This window comes from Pleurodeles waltl, chromosome 8 (genome assembly GCF_031143425.1).
Source record: "Pleurodeles waltl isolate 20211129_DDA chromosome 8, aPleWal1.hap1.20221129, whole genome shotgun sequence".
NCBI classification, from domain to species: domain Eukaryota; kingdom Metazoa; phylum Chordata; class Amphibia; order Caudata; family Salamandridae; genus Pleurodeles; species Pleurodeles waltl.
Genome location: NC_090447.1, coordinates 1191318561 through 1191343069, shown reverse-complemented (window position 1 = coordinate 1191343069; position 24509 = coordinate 1191318561). Strand labels below are relative to the sequence as shown.

Genomic DNA, 24509 nt, shown 5'->3' with positions numbered 1-24509 from the left:
GTCCAATAGTGTTGAGTCTCCTTTGGGGAAGACCCCTTTCACTGGTACCCGCTTGAGGCTTCCTATGTATATGCTGGAGGACGTAGTGTGTAGGGAAGCTCTCACCTCTCAGCTAATTAGAGGATATTTCACTCAGGCATCTGTGTGCAGCCTAATGTTTCTTGAAACTGATTCAATTTGATTGGAATGAGCCTATTTGGAGACTGGAAGGTGATCGATCTCAGACCCAGAGGCCTGTGCTTACTTAGCCTTCATATAACAGAAAAGCAGCTGCCCTTTTGGAGAAGCTTCACTGCATTTATTGAGAGGCATATAATGCAAGTTCTCATTCTGAATCAGAATACCTTCAAATCCGGCTTTTATCATCTGATATGGAACACCTTCCAATTACAGCTCTCCGAGACGTCTCGGGATTACAGTGTATACTTGTTAGTCTCCATATTGGAACTGCATTGAGGCACCACTTCTCCACCCTCTCACAGACCGACTGCTATTTTAAATACAGATTTCAAGATTCTCAGGAAGATGGGGCGTGGCCTGACGCCGATGGCAGTGGAAGCCTCTCCGTGAGGCTCCTGCCAGCGATTCCCACTCCGGTCCAGCCTGAAAGGCAGTGGACCCCCAAACCGCTCCATTGCCTGGCTGAATATGCGCAGGGGTCCCGAGGCTCATTTTGAGGGGTGCGATCCCGGAGAGAAGAGAGTTTCGGGGCCGAATTGGCGGCCGATGGAGTGCCGCGAAAAAAAAAAGATGGCGGCCGCGATCTGAACGGCGTCCCCGGTGGCAGAAGAGCCACTAAAGCAATTCCCTGCTCCTTTCCCGCTCACCCCTCTGGGAGACAGGAAGTACAAGGGGCCCTGGTGGTTCCCTCTGGGGTCCCACGCCGACGAACAGTGGGGCCCAGCGCGGCGTCTGTGCTCGGAAAAGGACCGCGGAGCACACACAACATGGCGACCGACACACGAGGGAAGGACCGAGTGGATCACGGTGAGAGGCGATAATTCCGGGGTTCCCCCAGAGCTCCTTTGGCAGCTCCCCTCTGAGGACGTCTGATCGCAGTCTACACGACAGCGCCGGGGGGTACTTCTGGGAGGCTTGACCCCATGGACCGCCTCAGGTGAGCTGGAACGAGGAGGGCGAAGTCGGCGACTTGATGGGGCGAACCTGGCCTGCACTGGGACACGGTGCATGCGGCACCCCTCTACGGGGGTCCCCCTAGATGCGCAGTGCTACATACAGGAGAGTGCAGGGGGCCCCCAGACACTGGATGGGAGTCATGCATGCTTGAAGGCACCCTCCACGAACTGCGAGGCTTTTTGGCTCGACGGGTCCACACCCTAACTGGGAGGAGAGAGAGTGTCCTATCTACCTGGCGTGTGGTGTACCTCAGGGGTTCTTAGCGGCCTAGAGTGCGGAGTGCGGCTGGCACTGGAAGGCGATAATCCTCTTACACGTGTACCGAGCGCCAGAAACAGCAAGTCTCTAATAAAAAGTTCGGCGATCCCTTTGGCAGTGTAGTATACAGCGCGGTGGTGGGAGAGTAGGGGTCCAGAGCCCACCGATCAGACGGAGTTGGAGCCATACCCCAGAAAATGGGTAAAGTCGGTCGCCGGAGGGACATAGAACAAAAAGGTGGGTCCTCAGCTGAGGCACAGGCAGTCCCGCCTGAACCCAGGAATGACGCTTCAGGAGAGGGCCGTGACGACCCCACACTTCAAGATGTCCTAAAAGCTATAACGGCTTCCCGTGTAGCACTGGAGGGGAAAATCGACGCTTTGGCCACAGATCTCACAGTACTGCGAGATGATCACCGCCGCCTGGCCGAAAAGGTGTCCACCACCGACAGACAACTTAAAGAGCTCCTTCCAGAGGTCAAAGATGCCACTAAGTCTACACAGCAGCTGGAGACCAGGATCAAGGCCCTGGAATTAAGGGCCGAAGACGCGGAAAATAGATCGCGTCGCAATAACATACGGGTGATTGGTATGCCTGAAAGTGTTCCACAAACTGGCCTGGCGGAGTTCCTCGAGCGGTGGCTCCGAGAGGACTTAGCGGGCGACGGACTTTCTCCTTTTTTTGCGATCGAGAGGGCACATAGAGTTCCGCCGCGTCCTCCCCCTCTGGGAGCCCCCCCGCGACCTATAATAGCCAGGCTTCTTCATTACCGGGATAGGGATTACCTGTTGCATCAAAGCAGGGCCAAAGGGGACCGCACAATGGACAATCACACGGTTCGTATCTTCCCAGACTTCTCCCGGGAAGTACAGAAACAACGGGCCACCTTCAGAGCTGCAAAACAGAAACTGCGTCAATTGGGTCTACAATATGGCATGCTGTTCCCGGCGAAGCTTAGGGTAGTGACCAAAGACAGTACACAGTTTTTCACTACGGCGGAGGAGGTATGGCAATGGATTGATCTGCTTCCACATGAGGGGAATGGTCCTCCGGCACAGGGCCCTGAGCATGGACGGAGGAGAGGGGCTAAACGCAACACGGCCCGTATAGTAAATAGTCCCTCACCAGTGGAGATGCAAACTGAGAGACGAAAAGCCATGGAGGCAGCAGCTTCATTGAGCGGCTCTGATCGCGGATCCCAAGTACAGACTGCTGCGGACTGTGAACCATCTGATTCGGACCATGAATCCGAGACTTCCCAAGTATCCGACAGATCGGGCCCGGCCATAACACCGGGCACTTCTGACTGTATCATATGAGAGTCCTCCCATCGAACTACACTTGAGCCAGTTGTCCTGGTAATGAGAGCCTCCCCTGGCAGGCACCGTGGTGGCCGGTGAGGAGGGCGTACTAGCTGTCACTATGGCGGTCGTACCCGCCAGATGGATGAGACCGGGGTCCACAAGTACTACTATATCTTGCAATCCGGTAGTGGGGATTAGGGCGATGGCCCACTCCTTTTGTGATCTAGGAGTTACCCCACTTTCGATAATCTAGTTGACATTTCGCGAAGTTTGGATGAGAGTAGTTCAAACTTTTGTCCCGGGGAAGGGGAGTTGGGATGTTAATTGTTGGGGCTTGTTTAGGGGGAGTGATGAGTGGTGGATGTTTAACACTGGTCTGCTGATGTTATATAATGTGAGAGTAGGGATCTTCGTGGTATATGCTAGCCCTGCATGGGGTATGTCACAGATGGGGATTGAAACACAGTTATGGCGTCGTTAGGCACTTATAAATTTCTCTCATGGAATGTACGGGGCATGCACACAATGTCTAAGAGATATAAGGTATTCTCACATTTACAGCGGAGGGGGATTCAGATTGCGTTGCTCCAAGAAACACATTTAACCCAGGCTGAAGGGCTAGCACTACAGAAAAGGTGGAGGGGCCAGGCATACTATACCTCTTATTCCGCATTCGCCAGGGGTGCCTTGATATGGATCAGAGCCGGGGTTCCATTCCAGTTATTAGACACGCTCATAGACCCAGAGGGACGTTTTGTAGCAATCCGGGGTCGATTGGAGGGAAGAGATCTAGCGTTGATCAATGTCTATGCCCCGAACTGGGACCAGGGTGAGTTCTTTACACGCTTATCGGGCCTCCTAGCCACCTATTTGCAGTTCCCCCTAGTGATGGGGGGCGACTTTAATTGTGTGGCCGATCCCTCCAGGGATCGCTCCCACCCTCCGTTACATGATTCCCCTCTGATGAGAGTAGCAGGGCTATTCTCCTCCTGGCAGGTGAGTTGGGGGCTGGTGGATGTCTGGAGACGAGTACACCCAGAGACCAGAGACTATTCCTTCTTCTCCCCCCGGCATGAGCTCCATGTCCGCTTGGATGTGTTTTTCTGCTCCCCAGACATTTTCCCTCAGGTGCATAATGTTGAATACCTGACCCGCACAATCTCTGATCATAACCCTCTATTACTAGAGTCACGCTGGGGTTCGCCCCCCTCTCGCATCCCCACCTGGCGGCTGAAGACTGAGTCCCTAGAAGACGCACCCTTTCGGGAGGAGCTAAGACAACATATTACCCACTACTTTGTAGATAACGAGGCTTCGACCAATAACCCCTTGATTGAATGGGACGCTTTTAAAGTGGTGGTGCGTGGGCGCTGTATTGCGGGAGCGGTAGGGGTCCGAAGGACTCTACTTAGGGACACTGAACAAGCGGAGAGTGAGCTGCGAGAGATGGAGAAAAAAAGGCCTGAAAGTCCGCTCCTTCAACCTACTATCTTAGAGCTTAGAGCAACGGTCGCTGACTGTGTGGAGCGTCTTCGATGCTTTGACTACCAAAACTATATTACACGAGCACACGGGGAGAGAGACAAAGCGGGTCGGATGTTAGCTTGGGTAATATCGCAAACACATAAGACATCCCCTATCCTGGAAATGATATCGGAGGGTGGAAATCCCCTTCACGGGCAGGAGCAAATTAACTCTCACCTCATGTCCTTTTACGAACGATTATATAAAAGCACTCTTCGTCCTGTCGGTAACTCCACCGATAGTTATGTATCTAGTCTGCAGTTGCAGACACTACCACCAGATGTTGCGACACAACTTGAGGGAGCCATTACACAACCAGAGATTCGGAGGGCCATTAGAGAACTATCGAGGGGAAAGACTCTGGGGACAGATGGTCTCCCTATTGAATTCTATGCCACGTATATAGATTTGTTAGCTCCTAGGCTTGAGATTCTATATCAATCCGCCAGAAACCGAGGAATTTTACCGGCAACAGCGAGGGAGGCGGTAATAGTGCCCTTGCTTAAACCTGGGAAAAATCCTGCGGAAGCTGGGGCATACAGACCTTTATCCATGCTGAACCTGGATTACAAGATCCTCAGCAAGGTTCTGGCCTCTAGGCTTCTCCCCCACATGGCAACACTAATACATACTGACCAGGCAGGGTTCATCCCGGGGCGCAACACAGCGGATAACATACGCAGATTTATAGCGGTCATGAACGATCGAAAATCGTCTAGCCCAGCCCCTGGAGTGCTCGCAGTCGATATAGAAAAGGCCTTTGATAGCTTGGAGTGGGCCTTCCTTTATACAGTGATGTCCCGCCTTCGTTTCGGACCTGAATACATTGCCTGGGTCAGATTGTTGTATACTGAGCCCACTGCTAGGGTACGGACAGGACGGATAATATCCAGACCTTATGTCGTTGAGCGGGGTACCAGACAGGGGTGTCCCCTATCGCCGCTGCTATTTGCACTGGCTATGGAGCCATTAGCGGCCGCAGCGCGCGGTGGTGGGGGGGGTCCCGGCATAGTGGCAGGGGGCAAGAGACATCAAATAGCGTTGTATGCGGATGATCTGTTGATCTTCTTAGACGATGTACACAGAGACCTTTCCCGGACCCAGCAGTTACTTTCGCAGTTTGGTGAGCTTTCTGGTCTTCGGGTGAATTGGGGCAAGACCGGCCTGTTTCCTTTGAACGCTACTGTAGCCCCACCATTAGAGTTGGGAAATGTCCAGTGGGTTCCAAGATGCCTCTCATACTTGGGGGTCAAGATTTTCCATGACCCAAAGGATATAATAGACAGCAATATTGGAGGCTCATTGCGTTCCCTCCGTTCCAACATGGCTTTCTGGCAAACCTTACCTCTATCTGTAGCGGGAAGGGTAGCCATCCTTAAAATGGTGGTGTTGCCTCGCCTTCTGTATCACTTCACGGTCCTGCCAGTATGGATTCCTAAGGCCATATTTGCAGAACTAGAATCCATGGTCATAGCCTTTATCTGGGGGGGTGGACGGAAGCGAGTGGCTCTGGCCAAACTTCAGAGGCGGTCCACAGACGGAGGCCTAGCAGTCCCGGACTTTGAGGCTTACTACTTGGCAGCGCAATTCCAGTGGTTGGCGCAATGGATAGCCAACAGAGCAGCAACAGGGTTGGGGGTAAAGGCATTTACTCCCCCAGAGACTAGATTATACGAACTGTTGTTGGGGTGTCCGGGTACTGGGGCGCATGATTCCCTTGAATTTAAAGTCCTTGCGCGCTGTTGGAGGAGCTTTTTGCGTAAACTTAAAGTAAAGGCCCCTTACTCCCCTGACCTACCCCTCTTGTCCCTAAGAGCTTTGCCCCATCGGGGTGACTGGGGAGGACTCCAGTCCTGGGTGGAGTCCGGGATACAGACGGTAGGAGCACTATTTAAGGAGGGGACACTGATGCCGTTTGAAGTCCTTCGGACACAATTCGGTCTACAGGGAGGACACTTCTTATTGTATGGCTCAGTAGTGGCTAGTATCAGGAAACACTGGCTGACACGGACAGGAGAGCTCACTACACAAACAACCTGTACATATTTGGCGACTTCTTCTGGCACCTTTAAGGCAGTTTCTAATCTCTACAGCAGGGTTCAAGCGGATAGGAACATACCTTTGACTCAACTCAAATCGTCATGGGAAGTAGACCTGGGCACAACTATATCCGATGTGGACTGGGAGCGTATTCTGGGGGGCTTCCCCAAAATGACTCGCAATGCCAGATTTAAGCTGATTAATTTTTATGTACTTCATAGGGCATATCTCACCCCTGAGCGGATCAGCAGGTACTTTGAAGTGGAAGGAGTAAATTGCCCGAGGTGCGGACTAGAGAAGGCAGAATTTAGGCATATGTTCTGGAGCTGCCCTACGGCGGAGGTGTATTGGGCGGAGGTGAGCCGTCTGGTGGCTGGAGCGATAGGAAGAGAAGTCCCTTGCACAATAGGGCATTGTCTGCTTGGCTGGTTTCCACGCACGGCTAAGTACAAAATAACCAACAGGTTCCGGGACTTGGCCTACGTACTGGCCAAGAGGGAAATAGCGATGTCCTGGAAGAATCCAGTTGGGCCGAGACTGTCCCTATGGACCAGAGAATTAACTAGGTGGGCTGGGTGTGAGAGCGCTGTTTTACATAGCGAGGCCAGAAGGGGTTGGCGGCCCCTGGAGGTGGCGCAAGGTTGGGACGCGATATTAGACTCCTTTAAGGAGGAATGCCGATTAGGTCCAGTCCCCTGATTGAATGATGTTTGGATGTTTTGAGAAGTTACCAATAGTCCCAATCCATTGGTGCCAGTACAGATGACCCCGGGGCAGGATCCTACGGTTGGACTAGACGGGGTAAACACTCTCACACTGTGAGCGGAGGGTTGACTCCTTCATAGCACACCTACATACAATACAACTGTCCAGATAAGCTTCCAGTACCATCACTGGGGGGTGGGGCACTGTTGGGGAGGTTGAGGGATGGGGGGGTAGGGTAGTTGTTGCAACATCAGATTGCTATTAGTGCAGAGATGTGTAGATTGAAAAAGCTCTTGATCTCAGAGTCTATGTAGATCACTGTATATTCTCTTATACTATGTTTACCTAATCATTGGTTGATCGAAATTGCAATAAACTTTGTTTACAAAAAAAAAAAGATTCTCAGGAAGATACTGGCGGACAGAGTCCAAACAGTCCTTCTTCTTCTGATCCATCCTGACCAGAACAGCTTTGTCCCAGGGAGAAGGTCCTCCAACATAAAAAATGTGCTTAGGGTGATGGAGGTGGCCCAAACAAATATCCACAAACAGCTGCCCTTTATCCTTGACCTCTAGAAGGCATTCAACACGCTGGACTGGATCTACCTTTTTGAGGTCCTCTAAAGCTTTCGCTTTGGGCCTCGTAAGATACAGATGTTATAGCTCCTCTATGTAAACCTCATGGAAAGGGTTAGATTGGGCATATGTGTTTTAGGCCCAAATGCTATTGGCAAGAGAACCAGACAGGATTGCCTATTGTCTCAGCTTTTCTTAGCACTCGCGATGGAGCCATGGTGACACGCCTGCACCAATCAAGCCATTATTGGGGCATCACCCTTCCGAGGGAGCTGCATGCTGTGACAAATATCTACTACTTTATCTTAAAAAGCCCTGGTATGGACGGCCATCGTCACAGAGATCCTGGAAGGTTTTGGTGCTTTGTCTGGCATTTTGGTGAACAGGGACAACTCTTCCTGCACCCCTTATACTCTTATATCCCTCTTTGACTGTAACCCTGGGTAGGGTTGCAATCCAATGGGAAACCATCACATTTTGCTCTTTGGACATCAGTTTGTACCATGCAGAATTCACTTCAAGGTCAGGTGGCCTTTTGAAGGACTCTTCCCTTGTTGGTCATTGGGCACAAATCGGTGGCTAGTATGATCATGCTCTCTCAGCTTTTGTATTATTTTGTCAATATCCTGGTTGATTTACCCTGACAAATTTCTCAGGACCTTTATACCATGTTGGGAAATTTGGTGTGGTCTGGGGACTGCAGTAGTATGGCCATAACTAAGCTGTGGCTGTCATCAGTTTAGGGGGCTGGGCGCCACACACTTTGAGGCCTACTTCTTGTCAGCCCAATTACAATGGCTGCCAAGTTGGCTATTGAGAGTGGCTCTGAAGGAGACTACAGATGGCAGTCCCCCACTATGCCTGTCTGATCTCTATCATTTGGTGCACATGAGATCTAAACTCTGATGTACAATGTCCCGCCTGGTGGCTGTTGTGTACCTGTGTCTTGTCCAGCTCCACATTCTGATGAAACAGCCAGCTCCATATACCCCGAGTATACCGCTGTTGTGCTTTCCTTGATAGTCTTCTTTTCTAGACTGTAGGGACCTGACACACTGGGAGGAAGTCACGTTGGACGCCATAGGCGACTTCTTCCGGGATAGACAGCTCCAATCGTTCCAATTTCTTTGTGATCAGAACACCTTGTACAAGGGTCAGCTTTTCGCCTATGGGGTGATAATGCACTCACTCAGGTCCAAATGAACGATTTTGATCTCAGAACCCGACACTCATCTCCATATGCATTTCATAATGGGTACAGGCAGACGATGTGTCAGTTGGCAATATAGAGCACAACAAGCCCAAATGGCTGACCCCTTTAGTGTTTGAAGGGGCACTTAGGAGACTGACATTGGGGGAACATTCCATGATAAAGAGTGCCATAGAGTACTTGAGTATCCTCACTCTATTAATAGGAGTGCACAATCACAATTGAAACTGATTAAATTGTTTGTTCTTAATGAAGCCCGCGTCTCTCCTGGCAAGATTAATAACATTTTCCCGTGTGCTTTGGCCTCCTGTCCCTGCTTTTCATTTACTCCTGCAGCTGTCTATCATATGCCCACTACGTTCTAGCTTTTCTAAATCTATTCTTCAGGTTCTTGCAACTTGTACAACCATGACTTTACTGAAGACTTGGGAACATGTGCACTATGCTTAGTTACACAACTTCAAAATAGCAGAATAGCCACCAGATACTATGATTTAGGTCTCCTCCTAGCTAAAAGGGTGATCACAACGCATTGGGAAGCAGCCACACCTGCCTCTCCCATGTTCTGGGGTACTGTGGTACTGCTTTGGGCCCATGCAGAGAGTAAAGCCCTGCAAAGGGAAAAAGGGAGAGGACTCCGTAAATATACGATTACCGAAGACAGGGATGGGTTCTGGACCACCCTGGGAGAGGGGCCCAGAGATGTCTCCCTACACCCTTGACCAAGAGCTGGATAAGCTACTCGGTATCATTTCTTGCATATGAAAGCCCTGATGCCCGCACCTCCCCGCCAACAGAAATCCCTGACGGCAGCAGGTTCTAAAACCACAAAGCAGCTGTATCCGAGAAGACCTCCCTCATGGGGAATGGGCTTTGTCATTATTCTCCCTACCCCTTGCTCTTAGGCCAGAGAGATGATGCCTCCTTGTGTGCTTGGGGAAGGGGTATCATGGTTGCTCCTGGTCTCCCCTCTTAGTTTTACTGTGAGATACCTCTGCCCTAGTCTTCATTTACATTGAGCCATTGTCTTCATGTTTCCTTGCTCAGTGATCAACGTAGCCATCTAAGTTTCATTCTATCCATCGAAAGACACAGTTTTTTTTGTTTTTCTTTTATTGTTATTACTTTTTTATATTCCTCTCCGTTATTGGATAAAGAGGGGCTTCTGAAACCCGACCTCCTGGCTCATTCTCTTTGACATGTTCAGTGTTTACAGTACTTTGTATTGTTAATAGGTAAAATCGATGATTGTATTGTATATGTACACTGCAACCTCTCCTTGACTAACAGATATGTATCTCCCCAGTCATTACAATTTTACATTCATGAACATGTGCAAATATTGAATATTATTATACTGCTTGTAAAACCTAATAAAAATATGTTTTAAAAATCAGAATCCCTATCATTCACAGTACATACTAAGATAGTGCCATTTTGTTTGGGTGGAATGGAGGGGAGTGGGTGAATGTGGGTGGAGGAGACAGGAAGGTTGATTAGCAAGGCATTACTGGAGTTGCTCGCAGGTTAGTGCATCTAGGCTGCCCTCTAAAAATATATCCCAGAACTTCTCATTGGTCTAGGACCCAGCCTTCCATCCCTTGGAAGAGCCTGACTTATATTCTATTTAATTGGGTAATCGCAACCTCTGGCCTGTGCGTTCTTCAGCCTTTTTCTGTGCACTCACAAATTACTTACTCGGCCAGGGACGAGTTTCAGGTCATAACTGGACTTACCCACCAAAAGCAGTTTTGGATCTAAATGGTGGCAATTTGATAAGAGGATGTTTCACAGCACACAGGGTTGTTTGCTCAGGCATGTCTTTTAAGAAATGCTGGAGTAGATTGCTTCAAATCCAGCTATCAGATCCCATTTTTAGGTTGAGCACGCACGCGCTCTGGCCTGTTGTAATCTATCTGTGGGCTTTTAACCACGCCCACCACATGCCCATCACTATCACTTGTTCATGGGCTTCAAAAATCCTTTGTTATCATTTTAAATGCTTTACGTTTGTCACTACTTGGGGCAGTTTGTTACTGCCTTGGCCAACGACCCTGTTACATGGATAATTGCACGTTTGCCGATACGTTTCACTGCAAGATAATGAAAATGTCACTTACCCAGTGTACATCTGTTCGTGGCATTAGTCGCTGCAGATTCACATGTTTCGCACAGTCCGCTGCCTGGTGTTGGGCTCGGAGTATTACAAGTTGTTTTTCTTCGAAGAAGTCTTTTTTGGTCACGGGACCGAAGGACTCCTCCCTCTTCGGCTCCATTGCGCATGGGCGTCGACTCCATCTTAGATTGTTTTGCCCGCAGAGGGTGAGGATGGAGTTGTTTGCTATAAATAGTGCCCATGCAATGGAGTGAATACGTATGTACATAAAAAGTTTATAATAATTATTTACAAATGTACAAATGTTTAAGATTTAAGATGTACTTCTAAACGGCTACAGGCTTCCCGGGGAGGCGGGAGGGCACATGTGAATCTGCAGCGACTAATGCCACGAACAGATGTACACTGGGTAAGTGACATTTTCAGTTCGATGGCATATGTTGCTGCAGATACACATGTTTCGCATAGACTATAAAGCAGTTACCTCCCCTAAAAGCGGTGGTTTAGCCTGTAGGAGTTGAAGTAGTTTGGAATAATGTTCTTAGTACAGCTTGGCCCACTGTAGCTTGTTGTGCATTTAGTACGTCTACACAGTAGTGGTTAGTAAATGTATGAGGCGTAGACCAGGTTGCAGCCTTACATATTTCGCTCATAGGAATGTTTCCTAGAAAGGCCATTGTAGCACCTTTCTTTCTGGTTGAGTGTGCCTTTGGTGTAATAGGCAATTCTCTTTTGGCTTTAAGATAGCATGTTTGAATACATCTGACTATCCATCTAGCAATGCCTTGTTTAGAGATTGGATTTCCTATGTGTGGTTTTTGAAAAGCTATGAACAGTTGTTTTGTTTTCCTGATTAGCTTTGTTCTGTCAATGTAGTACATTAGTGCTCTTTTGATGTCTAATGTATGTAGTGCCCTTTCAGCCACGGAATCTGGTTGTGGGAAGAACACTGGCAATTCTACTGTTTGATTTAAATGGAATGGTGAGATTACTTTTGGTAGAAATTTTGGATTTGTTCTTAGAACTATTTTATTTTTGTGTATTTGAATAAATGGTTCTTGTATGGTAAATGCCTGTATTTCACTTACTCTTCTGAGGGATGTGATTGCAATGAGAAATGCGACTTTCCAGGTTAGATATTGCATTTCACAGGAATGCATGGGTTCGAAAGGTGGACCCATGAGTCTTGTTAAGACGATGTTAAGGTTCCATGAAGGAACTGGTGGTGTTCTTGGTGGTATAATTCTTTTTAGCCCTTCCATGAATGCTTTAATAACTGGTATTCTAAATAGAGACGATGAATGAGTAGTTTGTAGGTAAGCAGATATTGCTGCGAGGTGTATTTTTATAGATGAAAAAGCGAGATTCGCTTTTTGCAAATGTAGTAAGTATCCCACTATGTCCTTTGTAGAGGCATGCAATGGTTGGATTTGATTGGTATGGCAGTAGCAAACAAATCTTTTCCACTTAGATGCATAGCAGTGTCTAGTGGAAGCTTTTCTAGCTTGTTTTATGACCTCCATACATTCTTGTGTGAGGTCTAAGTGTCCGAATTCTAGGATTTCAGGAGCCAAATTGCCAGATTCAATGATGCTGGGTTTGGATGCCTGATCTGTTGTTTGTGTTGTGTTAACTGGTCTGTTGGGTAGTTTGACATGCGGTACTAGTGAAAGGTCTAGTAGAGTTGTATACCAAGGTTGTCTTGCCCATGTGGGTGCTATCAGTATGAGTTTGAGTTGGTTTTGACTCAACTTGTTTACTAGATATGGAAGGAGAGGGAGAGGGGGGAAAAGCGTATGCAAATATCCCTGCCCAACTCATCCATAGAGCATTGCCTTGTGATTCGCGGTGTGGGTACCTGGATGCGAAGTTTTGGCATTTTGCGTTTTCTTTTGTTGCGAACAAATCTATCTGGGGTGTTCCCCAAATTTGAAAGTACTTGTTCAGAACTTGGGGGTGAATTTCCCATTCGTGGACTTGTTGGTGGTCTCGCGAAAGGTTGTCTGCTAGTTGGTTTTGGATCCCTGGAATAAATTGTGCTATTAGGCGAATGTTGTTGTGAGTCGCCCACTGCCATATTTTTTGTGTTAGGAGACACAATTGTGTTGAGTGTGTTCCTCCTTGTTTGTTTAAATAATACATTGTTGTCATGTTGTCTGTTTTGACAAGAATGTATTTGTGTGTTATTATGGGTTGAAAGGCTTTTAACGCTAGAAATACTGCTAACAGTTCTAGGTAATTGATATGAAATTTTGTTTGGTGTACATCCCATTGTCCTTGAATGCTGTGGTGAGTGAGGTGTGCTCCCCACCCTGTCATGGAAGCATCTGTTGTTATAACGTATTGAGGCACTGGGTCCTGAAATGTCCGCCCTTTGTTTAAATTGTTGCTGTTCCACCATAGAAGCGAGAGGTATGTTTGGCGGTCTACCAACACCAGATCTTGAAGTTGACCCTGTGCCTGTGACCATTGTGATGCTAGGCACTGTTGTAAGGGTCGCATGTGTAGTCTTGCGTTTGGGACAATGGCTATGCATGATGACATCATGCCTAGAAGTTTTAGCACAAATTTTGCTTGTATCTTTTGGTTTGGAAACATAGCACTTATTACCTTGTGGAATGCTTGCACTCTTTGTGGACTTGGAGTGGCAATTCCTTTTGATGTGTTGATAGTTGCCCCTAGATATTGTTGTGTCTGACACGGTTCGAGGTGTGACTTTGTATAGTTGATGGAGAAACCCAGTTTGTGAAGGGTTTGTATGACATATGTGGTTTCGTTTGTGCACTTTTTTACTGTGTTGGTCTTGATTAGCCAATCGTCTAGGTAAGGAAACACATGTATCTGTTGTCTCCTGATATGTGCTGCTACTACTGCTAGACATTTTGTGAATACTCTTGGTGCAGTTGTTATTCCGAATGGCAACACTTTGAATTGGTAATGTATTCCTCTGAATACGAACCTTAGGTACTTTCTGTGAGAAGGGTGTATCGGTATATGAAAGTACGCATCTTTTAGGTCTAATGTGGTCATGTAATCTTGCTGTTTGAGCAGTGGAATGATGTCTTGTAGTGTGACCATGTGAAAGTGGTCCGATATGATGTAGGTATTTAGTGTCCTGAGATCTAATATTGGTCTTAATGTTTTGTCTTTTTTTGGAATTAGAAAGTACAGGGAGTAAACACCTGTGTTTTTTTGTTGTACTGGTACTAACTCTATTGCATCCTTTTGCAGTAGTGCTTGAACTTCTAGTCCTAAAAGTTCTAAATGTTGTGGTGACATTTTGCGTGTTTTTGGAGGGATGTTTGGTGGGAATTTGTGGAATTCTATGCAATAGCCATGTTGGATTATTGCTAATACCCAATTGTCTGTTGTAATCTGCTGCCAAGATTGGTAGAATTGGCTTAGTCTTCCCCCCACTGGTGTTGAGTGAAGGGGTTGTGTGACTTGAAAGTCACTGTTTAGGTGGAGGTGTTTTTGGAGTCTGGAATCTTCCCCTACTCCTTGGGAATTGACCCCCTCTATATCCCCTGAAACCTCCTCTTTGGAATGAACCCTGATATGGTGTGGTTCTTGTTTGTTGGCTGGTGGTGTCTGTGGGTTGGCCACGAAACCCCCCTCTAAATGGAGTTTTTCTAAAAGAGCCTCTGCTCTGCGGGGAGTAGAGTGCGCCCATGGCTTTGGCCGTGTCTGTGTCCTTTTTAAGTTTTTCAATGGCTGTGTCCACTTCAGGGCCAAAAAGTTGTTTCTCGTTGAAGGGCATATTAAGGACAGCCTGCTGGATTTCCGGTTTGAAGCCTGAAGTGCGGAGCCAAGCGTGTCTCCTTATGGTGACAGCAGTGTTGACTGTTCTCGCTGCAGTATCGGCTGCGTCCATTGAAGAGCGGATTTGATTGTTTGAGATCGTTTGTCCCTCTTCAACTATTTGCTGCGCCCTTTTTTGGTATTCCTGTGGAAGATGGTCTATGAGAAGTTGCATCTCATCCCAGTGTGCGCGGTCATATCGGGCCAGCAACGCTTGAGAATTTGCGATGCGCCACTGGTTGGCTGCCTGTGATGCTACTCTTTTTCCTGCTGCATCAAATTTTCTGCTTTCTTTGTCCGGAGGTGGGGCATCGCCAGATGTATGGGAATTTGCTCTTTTGCGAGCTGCCCCTACTACTACGGAGTCAGGTGGTAACTGCGAAGTAATAAACACTGGGTCTGTGGGTGGTGGTTTGTATTTCTTATCCACCCTTGGGGTGATGGCTCTTGATTTTACGGGCTCTTCAAAAATTTGTTTTGCGTGCCGTAACATCCCTGGTAGCATTGGGAGACATTGATATTGGCTATGTGTAGCCGAGAGGGTGTTAAATAAAAAATCATCCTCTATAGGATCGGAATGCAGTTGGACATTGTGGAATTCTGCTGCCCTAGCCACCAGTTGCGAGTATGAGGTACTGTCCTCTGGCGGTGACGGCTTTGTGGGGTATGAATCGGGATCATTGTCCGGCACTGGGGTGTCATATAGGTCCCAAGCGTCTTGATCCTGATTATCTTGACTTATGGTAGTTTGCGCTGGTGAGTGCATTTGTGGCGGTGTTTGTGCCGGCGATGCCTGTTGTGGTGGAGAGGGCGGAGGCGTGACTTTTTTAACCACTTTGGCTTGTGGTTGTGCGTCATCCTTGAGAAGTCCGATCCTTCTTTTTCTCATTATTGGGGGAAGGGTTGATATCTTCCCTGTGTCTTGCTGGATGTACAGTCTCTTTTGTGTGTAGTCTGATTCTACACTTTGGAGCTCTTGTCCAAATCTGTGCATCTGGCCACTTATTCCTTGTTCCTCTGTGTAGGATGGAGGTGTGGAACTTTTCGGCGCCGAGAGAGAATCTTTTTTCGGCTTCGGCACCGACAGAATTTTTGTGGCTTTCGGCAGGGTGTCTCGGTGCCGATGTTTTTCGGTGCCGGCATCTTGTTTTTGCCTCTCGGAGCCGCTATCTCGGCTCCGAGGTTGCTCCATGGCGGTCCCTCGACCGGAGTCGGGTGTCTTCGCTATGGGCGTGCCCTTTTTCGGCGCCTTCGACGGCTCGCCGGTTTTATGGGTCGAGTCATGGCCTGTTGGCAGTGGCGTCCCCTGGGCTTTTGTCTTCTCGATGGTTTTAATTTTCGACGTCTTACTCACTGTTTGTTGCTGTTGTTCGACGTCGGAGTCTCTGGATTCTGATTCCGGAACCGAGAATGTTTCCTCTTCGTCTTCGAAACGTTGTTTTGTCGGCGTGGACGCCATTTGTAGACGCCTGGCTCTTCGGTCCCGGAGTGTTTTTCTGGACCGGAAGGCTCGACAGGCCTCACAGGTATCCTCCTTGTGTTCGGGGGACAAGCACAAGTTACAGACCAAGTGCTGATCTGTATAAGGATACTTACTGTGACATTTTGGGCAGAAACAAAACGGGGTCCGTTCCATCGGCTTCGATGTCGCACGCGGTCGGGCCGACCAGGCCCCGACGGGGGATCGAAGCTACCCCAAAGTCTTCCGATGATCGGTGTCGATGTACCTAACTATCCCGATACCGAACGGAACAATACCGACGCTTTCTTCCGAGATTCTGACTAACTTTCCGAACCGAAACACGGAGCGAAAAGGAATACGTCCGAACCCGACAGCGGAAAAAAACAATCTAAGATGGAGTCGACGCCCATGCGCAATGGAGCCGAAGAGGGAGGAGTCCCTCGGTCCCGTGACCAAAAAAGACTTCTTCGAAGAAAAACAACTTGTAATACTCCGAGCCCAACACCAGGCAGCGGACTGTGCGAAACATGTGTATCTGCAGCAACATATGCCATCGAACTTTATTTTTCTTTTTGTGTCTCCCTTCGCGCTCATGCTCATGGCAGACATGGCGCTTTGAATGCGCTTGCTTATGTCAACTCTTTTACTTTTCATTTTCGATTTATATGGCAAGAAAAGTCCAGTTAGGAATTTACAACACTAATAGCTCTAACTTGAGCAAACGCAAGACCCATTGCATTGCAAATGCTTGTTATGATAGTATCTGCTGTTGAATGAGTGACTATTGAATAACCAGCATAGTTTTTATCCTGCTTCTGAATGATTTTGTAACACTCTCCTATTATGTTTAATGTTACTGTTAATAAGTATAGGTGACAGTAAGAAACATAGGGTTAGTCGCTACAATTGGAGTACATTTCCAGCGCAGAGACATCCAGAATTATCCCTGGGAATTTCTGACAGTCACAACGATCTCAGGAGTAGTTCTGCAATTTATTTGTGAATTTTAAGTTTCTCGCAATTGAAAGTATTTTTCCTCAAGCCAATGCTATAGGTTTACTTTTGTCGATGAGTAAATGCTCTTATCTTTTTTGCCTGCTTGGAAAATATTTTGCCAGTGGTGAAACCACTAACGTCCACCACAATTGATTATCCCCAGCATGCATATGAATTAACTTTAGCCTTTGCTTTTCCTTCCACATTCACTGACATGAAAAAGTCCACCACATAGATGTAATCAATTACATAATTTGAGATCTCATCATTGATGTCATCAATAATGTCATTTAACATGTCATGAATGATGTAAAACATGAGTTCATGGGCAGTGCATGACAGGGTGCAAGTTACAGTTGGGTTCCTGAACCATAACTGGAGGATTTCTGTACTTTTTAGGTTTTGTGTTGTAACTTTAACTGTGCTCTTTCAGCGAATTTGAGGGTTTTCTTGAACATACATTATGAGCAAACCTAACCACAACTTACTTTTAACCCTTGGTTTATTTAAAGAATTTCTGTGGTTTCAACATGGAAGTGTTTTTGCAGCTCAACCCAAGTTAAATTCTACCCACTACATTGTACACAATTTTACTGTAATTAGTAGGGAACAGCTGCAATCTCTGTTGAATAATTTTGTAGATAACTTACCTACCTGGTTTTGTAGATAAGTTATCGACTTGGTCTGTAGATACATGAAGCAGTAGTTGGCTCACCTATTGTGTTCTATGGTAAGCCCCAGTATTCTTACTGCTCTATGCAGAGGCTGTTCTTAAACCTGTGCCAACAGCTAATCTGCACTGTGTACATTCTTCGACTACATACAGTAGGGGAAGACCGCAAGGCCTCGTAGGCCTGCCTCTGAGTACCAACATCAACAGGTGGTCTTTGGTTGTGTGCAGTGGATGCTGGGGTCCAGGTTGTGATCACTGGCCAGTCCCTACAACCTTTGTGGGCATTTAACATCCAGAGTGGACAGCCTTTTATTGGCTACAGTGGGGTAAGACCAATGGTATCATAGTTGTATACCACCTAAGCGGGGTACAAGGCCTGGACTATAGCCAAGCTATGCGCAGAGAAGGGGGTGCAGGAACAGTCCCTATGCTCCACCTTCCGGAAGTGTCCAATCTCTTCGGCCGTACACAGCAGAGGTCAGCTGCAGAGCCATGTTCAGGAAGTCCCGTTCAGTATGTAAATCTTGTCCAAGTGTTGGTATGCCAGGCGGGCATTAGCTTGGCAGCATATCGTTGCCCCACACCTCTAATTTGTGAGCAGCCATGTAGCTTGCACCCAGTGGTGGCAGCAGTACTAGCCGCTCCACAGCCAGGCCCCTGGAGTCCATGAAACTTCCTTGTGGTGGTGGTGACCCGAAAGAAGGTACTACTGCCTCAAAAGCAGGGACCCTTGAGACTGTTAAGCTTGCACCTGATGGTGTGGTACCAGGTGAGCTATACTACCACCTTGACAGCCAGGCCACTGAGTCCCTGAAGCTTGCACCTGGTGGTGGTGGTGGACCAGGAGGGTTGTAGTAGCACTTCCGCAACTGGGCCCCTTGAGTCTACTAAGCTTATACCTCATGTTGGTGTACAAGGCGGGTGGTACTAGTGCCTCTGCAATTGGGCCCCTCGAATCTATGAGTCTTGCACCTGGTGGTGGTGTATCCTTCAGCAAAGCCCCTCGAGTATGTGATGATTGCATCCAGTAGTGGTGTACCAGCCAGGCAGTACTACCATCTCTGCATCCAGGGTCCTGGAGTTCATGAACTACTGTTGTACCAGAAGGCAGCACTAGCTCCTTGAGTCCATAAAACTTGACCCAGTGGTCGTGGTGTACCAGGCACACAGTGATAGCACAGCCAGGTGTCTTGAGTCTCTGAAGCCTACCACGGATGGGGTACCTGGAGAGCGATACTAGTGCCTCTGCAGTCAGGCCCCTTGAGTCAAAGGCACTTGCACCCACTGGTGATGCACTGGGCGGGAGGTACTAGCACCTATACAGCCAAGACCCTTAAGTCCACACAGTTTGTAGCCTGTGGTGGTGTACTAGGTAGGTGATACTAGCACTGCTGCACTGGGCCCATTGAGCCCATGAATTTTGCACCCAGTGGTGGTGTAACAGACAGGCATGGTTAGTTTACTGAACCATATCTGGAGAATTTCTGTGCTTTATAGGTTTCGTTTTGTGACTTTAATGACACTTTAACTGTGTTCTTTACGCAAATTTGAGAGGTTTTTTTAATTTTTAGGCATGCTTTATGGCTTTATGGGCAAAGCTAACCATAACTTCACTGTAACCTTCGGTTTTTATTTTACTTTCTGTGGTTTTAACATGCAAAGTGTTTTTGCAGCTCACCACAATTTATATTCTAACCATTGGAGTGCAGTACTGGCACTTCTGCAGCAGGGGCCCCTTGAAACTGTGAAGTTTGCACCTGACAGTGGTGTACCAGGCATTACTAACCCCTCTATGGCCAGGCCCCTTGGATGCAGTACGACAACTTTCACAGCCAGGCCCCTTGAGTTCCTGAAGTTTACACCCATAATGTTGTACCAACCGGGCTGTACTAGGCTCTCTGAAGCCGGGCCCCGCCAGTTTGTGGCTCTTGCACTGGTGGTGGTGTACCAGTACTACTGACTCTGCAGCTGGACCCCTTGAGTCTGAGAAGCTCGCACTGAGTCATGTTGTACAAAGCTGGTGGTACTAACCCATCAGCAGCCAGGCTCTCTCAACCTGTTATGCTTACACCCTTTGGTGGTGTTTCGGGGGGGGGGGCATACCGAGCCCCTCGGCAGCTTGGTCACTTTACTCCATGTAGCTTGCATCGGAAAACCCATGAAATTCACCAGTCATAGTAACATTCACCATAAATCACGCTGCCTGCCATATTTTGCTCATGGTGAACAATGTTTTTCTTATGCATATGGCAATGTAGCTAGTTTGAACAGGGCGGGCGGTGTGAGTGATGGTGTGCCTTGCATGTCTAGTTACGTTATTTTCTGGTATGCTATGTGGGTATTTTTAAGTACTTGTTCACCAAAGTTTGTTGGCGCTATCAAAGAGAACAACACAACAGATTAAAGAAAATGAAAAAAATATATAAACCATTCGATATAAAAGATTAACAAGTTAGGTATTTAAATACTTGGTGAAGAAAAGTAGTGACGTTTAATCCATTCCCTTATTTTCACCACAGAGAAGGCTGTGTACCCAAACGTCACCAGGTATTTGGAATGTGTGATACAAACAGCGTGCAGAGGTGCAAAGATCGAGGAAAGACAAACACAGAACTTTGAGGATATAAAATGAGGAGCAGTCTCGTGAATTTCCCCGTGCACAATCATTAGCGTTTTGATCGGGACCCACTTCTTCATGGTTAACTAATGGAGATACTCAAGGATAGGAAGTGTCTGAGATGAGAAGAACAGCTGCATTCTGCATTGGTAGATGTTTTATAAGGCTGTCAGAAAAGCCGATAGAGCAAGCATGACCATACTTTGGGCAGCAATGACTAAAGCCAAGATTATTGGATTATGATGACTAGAGATGAAAAAGTGCAGACTTTTTCTCGAAGGTATGAGCTGCCATAGGCACATGTGCACCACTTCAGAAGCCTGATGTTCAATGGAAAGACCTGCGTGTATTTCGTACAGACTACAAGGTAAGTATCAATTGTTGCAAGTAATTTTTTGCAATAAACAACTTAGTTTAGTAAACAACTTTAGTAGGGTTGAGCTTTAAAAAGTTGCCGGCCATCCTATGGCCGAATGTTGATAAGGCAGAAACAAGAATGCAGTTGGTGGAAACGTAATCACCATGGTGCACTGGGATTGATGGGACTTGTAATATTAACTGGATATCATTTGTATTCATATAAAAAGGGCTCCTATTGATTGAAGAAGCTGAACCAGGTTGTGAAAGAGATGTAGAATAACAGGGGTGATAGTACTGATCACAGCTAGCAAATTTCATGAGTCAATTATGGTGTCTGCTGAACCACAATTAACCCTTCATTGTCTTTTTTTGAGTTAATGTCTATGTATTTTGAAAGATGCACCACATTCATCAGCAATGTACCTATTCGGTGCTGTGAACGTCATGTATTCACACATATATATATATATATTTGAAATAACCCTTTCTCTAGGATAAGCCATATTCTCGATTTTGCTTTACTTAAAGAAGGCAGGACTGCATCTCACTTTTGATTGCTAAACCGTACCTTGTGCATGCCTATCAGGTGGAGGATAATGACCAGGTCTGGATGCTCCAGGCTTCTTTCTGTGTAGAACAGTATGACTAAATTCTTCCTTCAGTAACTGAAAATTAAAAAAAACACATATATGTAACAGCAGGTCTCCGCTTGTGTTGGCTTAAAAAATGAAAGTGTCATATATAGGTTCGGAGCACAAAACAAATCACTCACCTCTGGGCTCAGATGCTTGCTTATTCGCTTCTCCAGAAATGGCTTTTTCAGTATTGAATTGATGGACGGCCGATCTCTAGATGATATTTTAAACAACTGGCCAATAAGCATTCGTAGATCATAGGAATACTTTGGAGATACTGGGACAAAATGCCCTTTGCAAATTTTCAGCACTAGCTGACGCAAACCACTGCCTTCAAACTGAAAGGAATTGGAGGAGAAAATGAACATATTACTTGAAGAAGCAGAGTATCGACTCTACAAACGTGGCAGTTTTCATCACTTATTGTCTTAAAATACATACCTTTATCTTTAAAGTGAAATCATATGGCGAGCTGCGTGTCATAGTCTGAATGAGGCCCTACAAGCTTTAATGAACTTGGACTAATTTCCAAATAGGGCTTGAATTAGAGGTAAGTGGTAACAGAACACCCAGAATGATAAGGCAGGTTTGTCGTCTGTTCATTTCCCACCAGAGGATTGGGGAAGGCAGTGTTGCCAATTGCAGAGCCTTTGCTGGCTCAGCAACGGGAAGATTGTTCTCATCGCTGTAAAATCACCTGAAATAGTGTTGGGTTATCTGTCCGACACCAAGATCACCTTGTAAGCCCCAACACGTCACAAACCCTTCTGGTCTCTTGTCAACTGAGACAGACAACCTTGTCAGATTTACCATGATGTGTCTGATAGCAGAACTTCAAACATAAAAAACAAATACAGGCAAGTAGAAAAGAACTTAAGGTCCAAAATAAATTTAAAAAAGAGTACAAATTTACTCACTAGAAACTAGAAAAAACGGAGAACTATAAAATATGGATCAGAAGATAAAAATAAGTTTGAGTGTTCCCATAGGAGAAAAAGGAATGCAAAAAGATGTTATCATTAAGGCACAAAACCTCAGCAAATTGGCACAGCTCCCTGGTGGCACTTTCAGCAGCTCCAATAGATCAGGTAAGGATGAGCCAATACCGGTAGAGTTAGGAGCTTTAGCTCGTGAGGAATTTTAGCTTAGACATGGAGTGAAAATCAGTCTAGTAGTTTGAGGATGAAGAATGTGCCTGGAGGGACTTACATGGTATCCATTAATCTGGGCAAGAGTCCTTAATGCAGAGAAGAAACATGAAGATAAAATCTGGAACTGGGAGATTTTCCTCTCAATAGTCAATAAAGAGCATGAAGCTGCCAGAGCATCGTGGTACATTCCCATAGTCACCTCTCTGGTAGTTTTAGGGAACTGATTGCACATAGATAATACCAGGGAGCTGTATCCGCTCAGGATCCCAGAAAGCCAGTTTGCAGACACAGAGGTGCTTTGCAGGCTCAACAAAAGTATAATTTGTTACTATATGGTAAAATTACACATCAGTGGTAATTTGGTGATACCATCAGAACAACCTGAATAATTCTATTGTAGATCATCGGAGTCGGGATTAACAAACTCAGTCTACTTCATCTTCTCAAGGACTGGCAACAGTTTAAAAAATACTCTCTATTCTCCATTAAGGTTGGGCCATAGGAAATCCCCTTCTGGAATGTAAATTCATCTGTCTGCAGAACACCTTAGCTATCTGGCAGACACTTCCAAACTTGATGTACTAGAACTTAAAAAAGCATATAGCAACTGGATCCACTTATTTCATACATTCGAGCTACTTGAATGTGCAAATAATAGGAATAGAATCAGGAATGATAAGACTTTGCTCTTGCAAATTGGATTCGTTCACATGGAAATTCTCTCAATATGGTGGAATATCTGTGTTAACAAATTTGCTCTTGGGGGCGAGTTGTAGATGTTCAAGAGTAGATTATATATATATATATATATATATATATATATATATATATATATATATATATATATATATATATATATATTTTGATGAAAACTCTTAATGCTGTGCATAGTCCCCCCACCCTGAATATGCTAGTAAATGTCCTCCCAGTAATGGCAAGAATAAATGTATATTCAGGGTGGGAATGGAAAGGGAACAGCCCAAAATGGAATGCAACTCAGGGGGATATATTGGTGGACACATTTTGCTTCTCCATGGTGAAAAGAAAACTTAAATGTGCAAATGCACATTGTTGTCTATTTCATATGTAAAAATAATTACGCATATGAGTTTTCCTGGAAATCTTTGACATTACAGATTTGCAGAAATGCTCGTGAAATTCTTTCTCAAGTTTACTTCAAACATAGATGTATGCCTAAAAAGTAAATTTCTAACTTTTAACCATGAGCTACTGTGAGTTGGGCCCCAGGTGTTTTTCAGTATAGGATTAATAGGTATCTTCTTGTTTTCTTTTACCAATGGCAAGAAGATTCAGCGAAGCATTGTAAAAAGCCAAGTTATTGTCCCTTTAAAGGGTACACTAAATCAATCCCTACATTTATTTGACCTGACTCACACCTCCTTTCACTATAGAGTGGTGTCTGCAAACCATGTAAAAGTTGACTTCAAGTCCAGGAAACCTAACTGGCTATTTCCTCCCTCTTTCAGGATTTCAGTCAATTCAGGAGGTGGAGCCAGAGGTGCCTCTTTCTGTCAAGTCTGATTCAAGTGTAAGGAAGCAATAACTTGAGGCCACCACACTGTATGCCTTTCATTAAAGGACAACGGCACTGGCCGAATGAAGGCTGTGTGTTCCTTGGGAAAGTACTGCACGACGCAGAACTGCCCAAGAACTACATTTCCAGTGGACTACGGGTTCTTGCACATCTAGAGACATGGTTGCCATCTTGGCTCTTCAGGTATAACTTGCCTCGTGGTGTTTGCTATCTTTGCCAGGCAATTGTGCTTACAATATTGCAGCAGCTGGATCTCCCTACATTGATGATAGTTTTCAACTGTCAACAACTCTAATTCCTAAAGGACTGGATCATGGACATTTTGGTTTGAAAAGTAGCATCCTGAAGCCAAATGTGATTTGGAAACGAACTTTGGCCTATTTGTTGCAT

The 24509-nt window shown here is 46.2% G+C and overlaps 1 protein-coding gene across 2 annotated transcripts in view; it reads right to left on the bottom strand.

Annotated features, from left to right (window-relative positions):
- The window catches only part of LOC138250508 (serine/threonine-protein kinase Nek5-like), a 350116-nt gene that overhangs the window by 174603 nt on the left and 151004 nt on the right, over positions 1-24509 (bottom strand). For both annotated transcript variants that reach the window (XM_069205454.1, XM_069205455.1), the window contains exons 9-10: positions 21551-21751; positions 21347-21443 (exon numbers count right to left, since the gene is read on the bottom strand). In XM_069205454.1, the coding sequence (XP_069061555.1) occupies positions 21347-21443; positions 21551-21751 (298 nt within the window). The remainder of the gene's footprint in view (positions 1-21346; positions 21444-21550; positions 21752-24509) is intronic.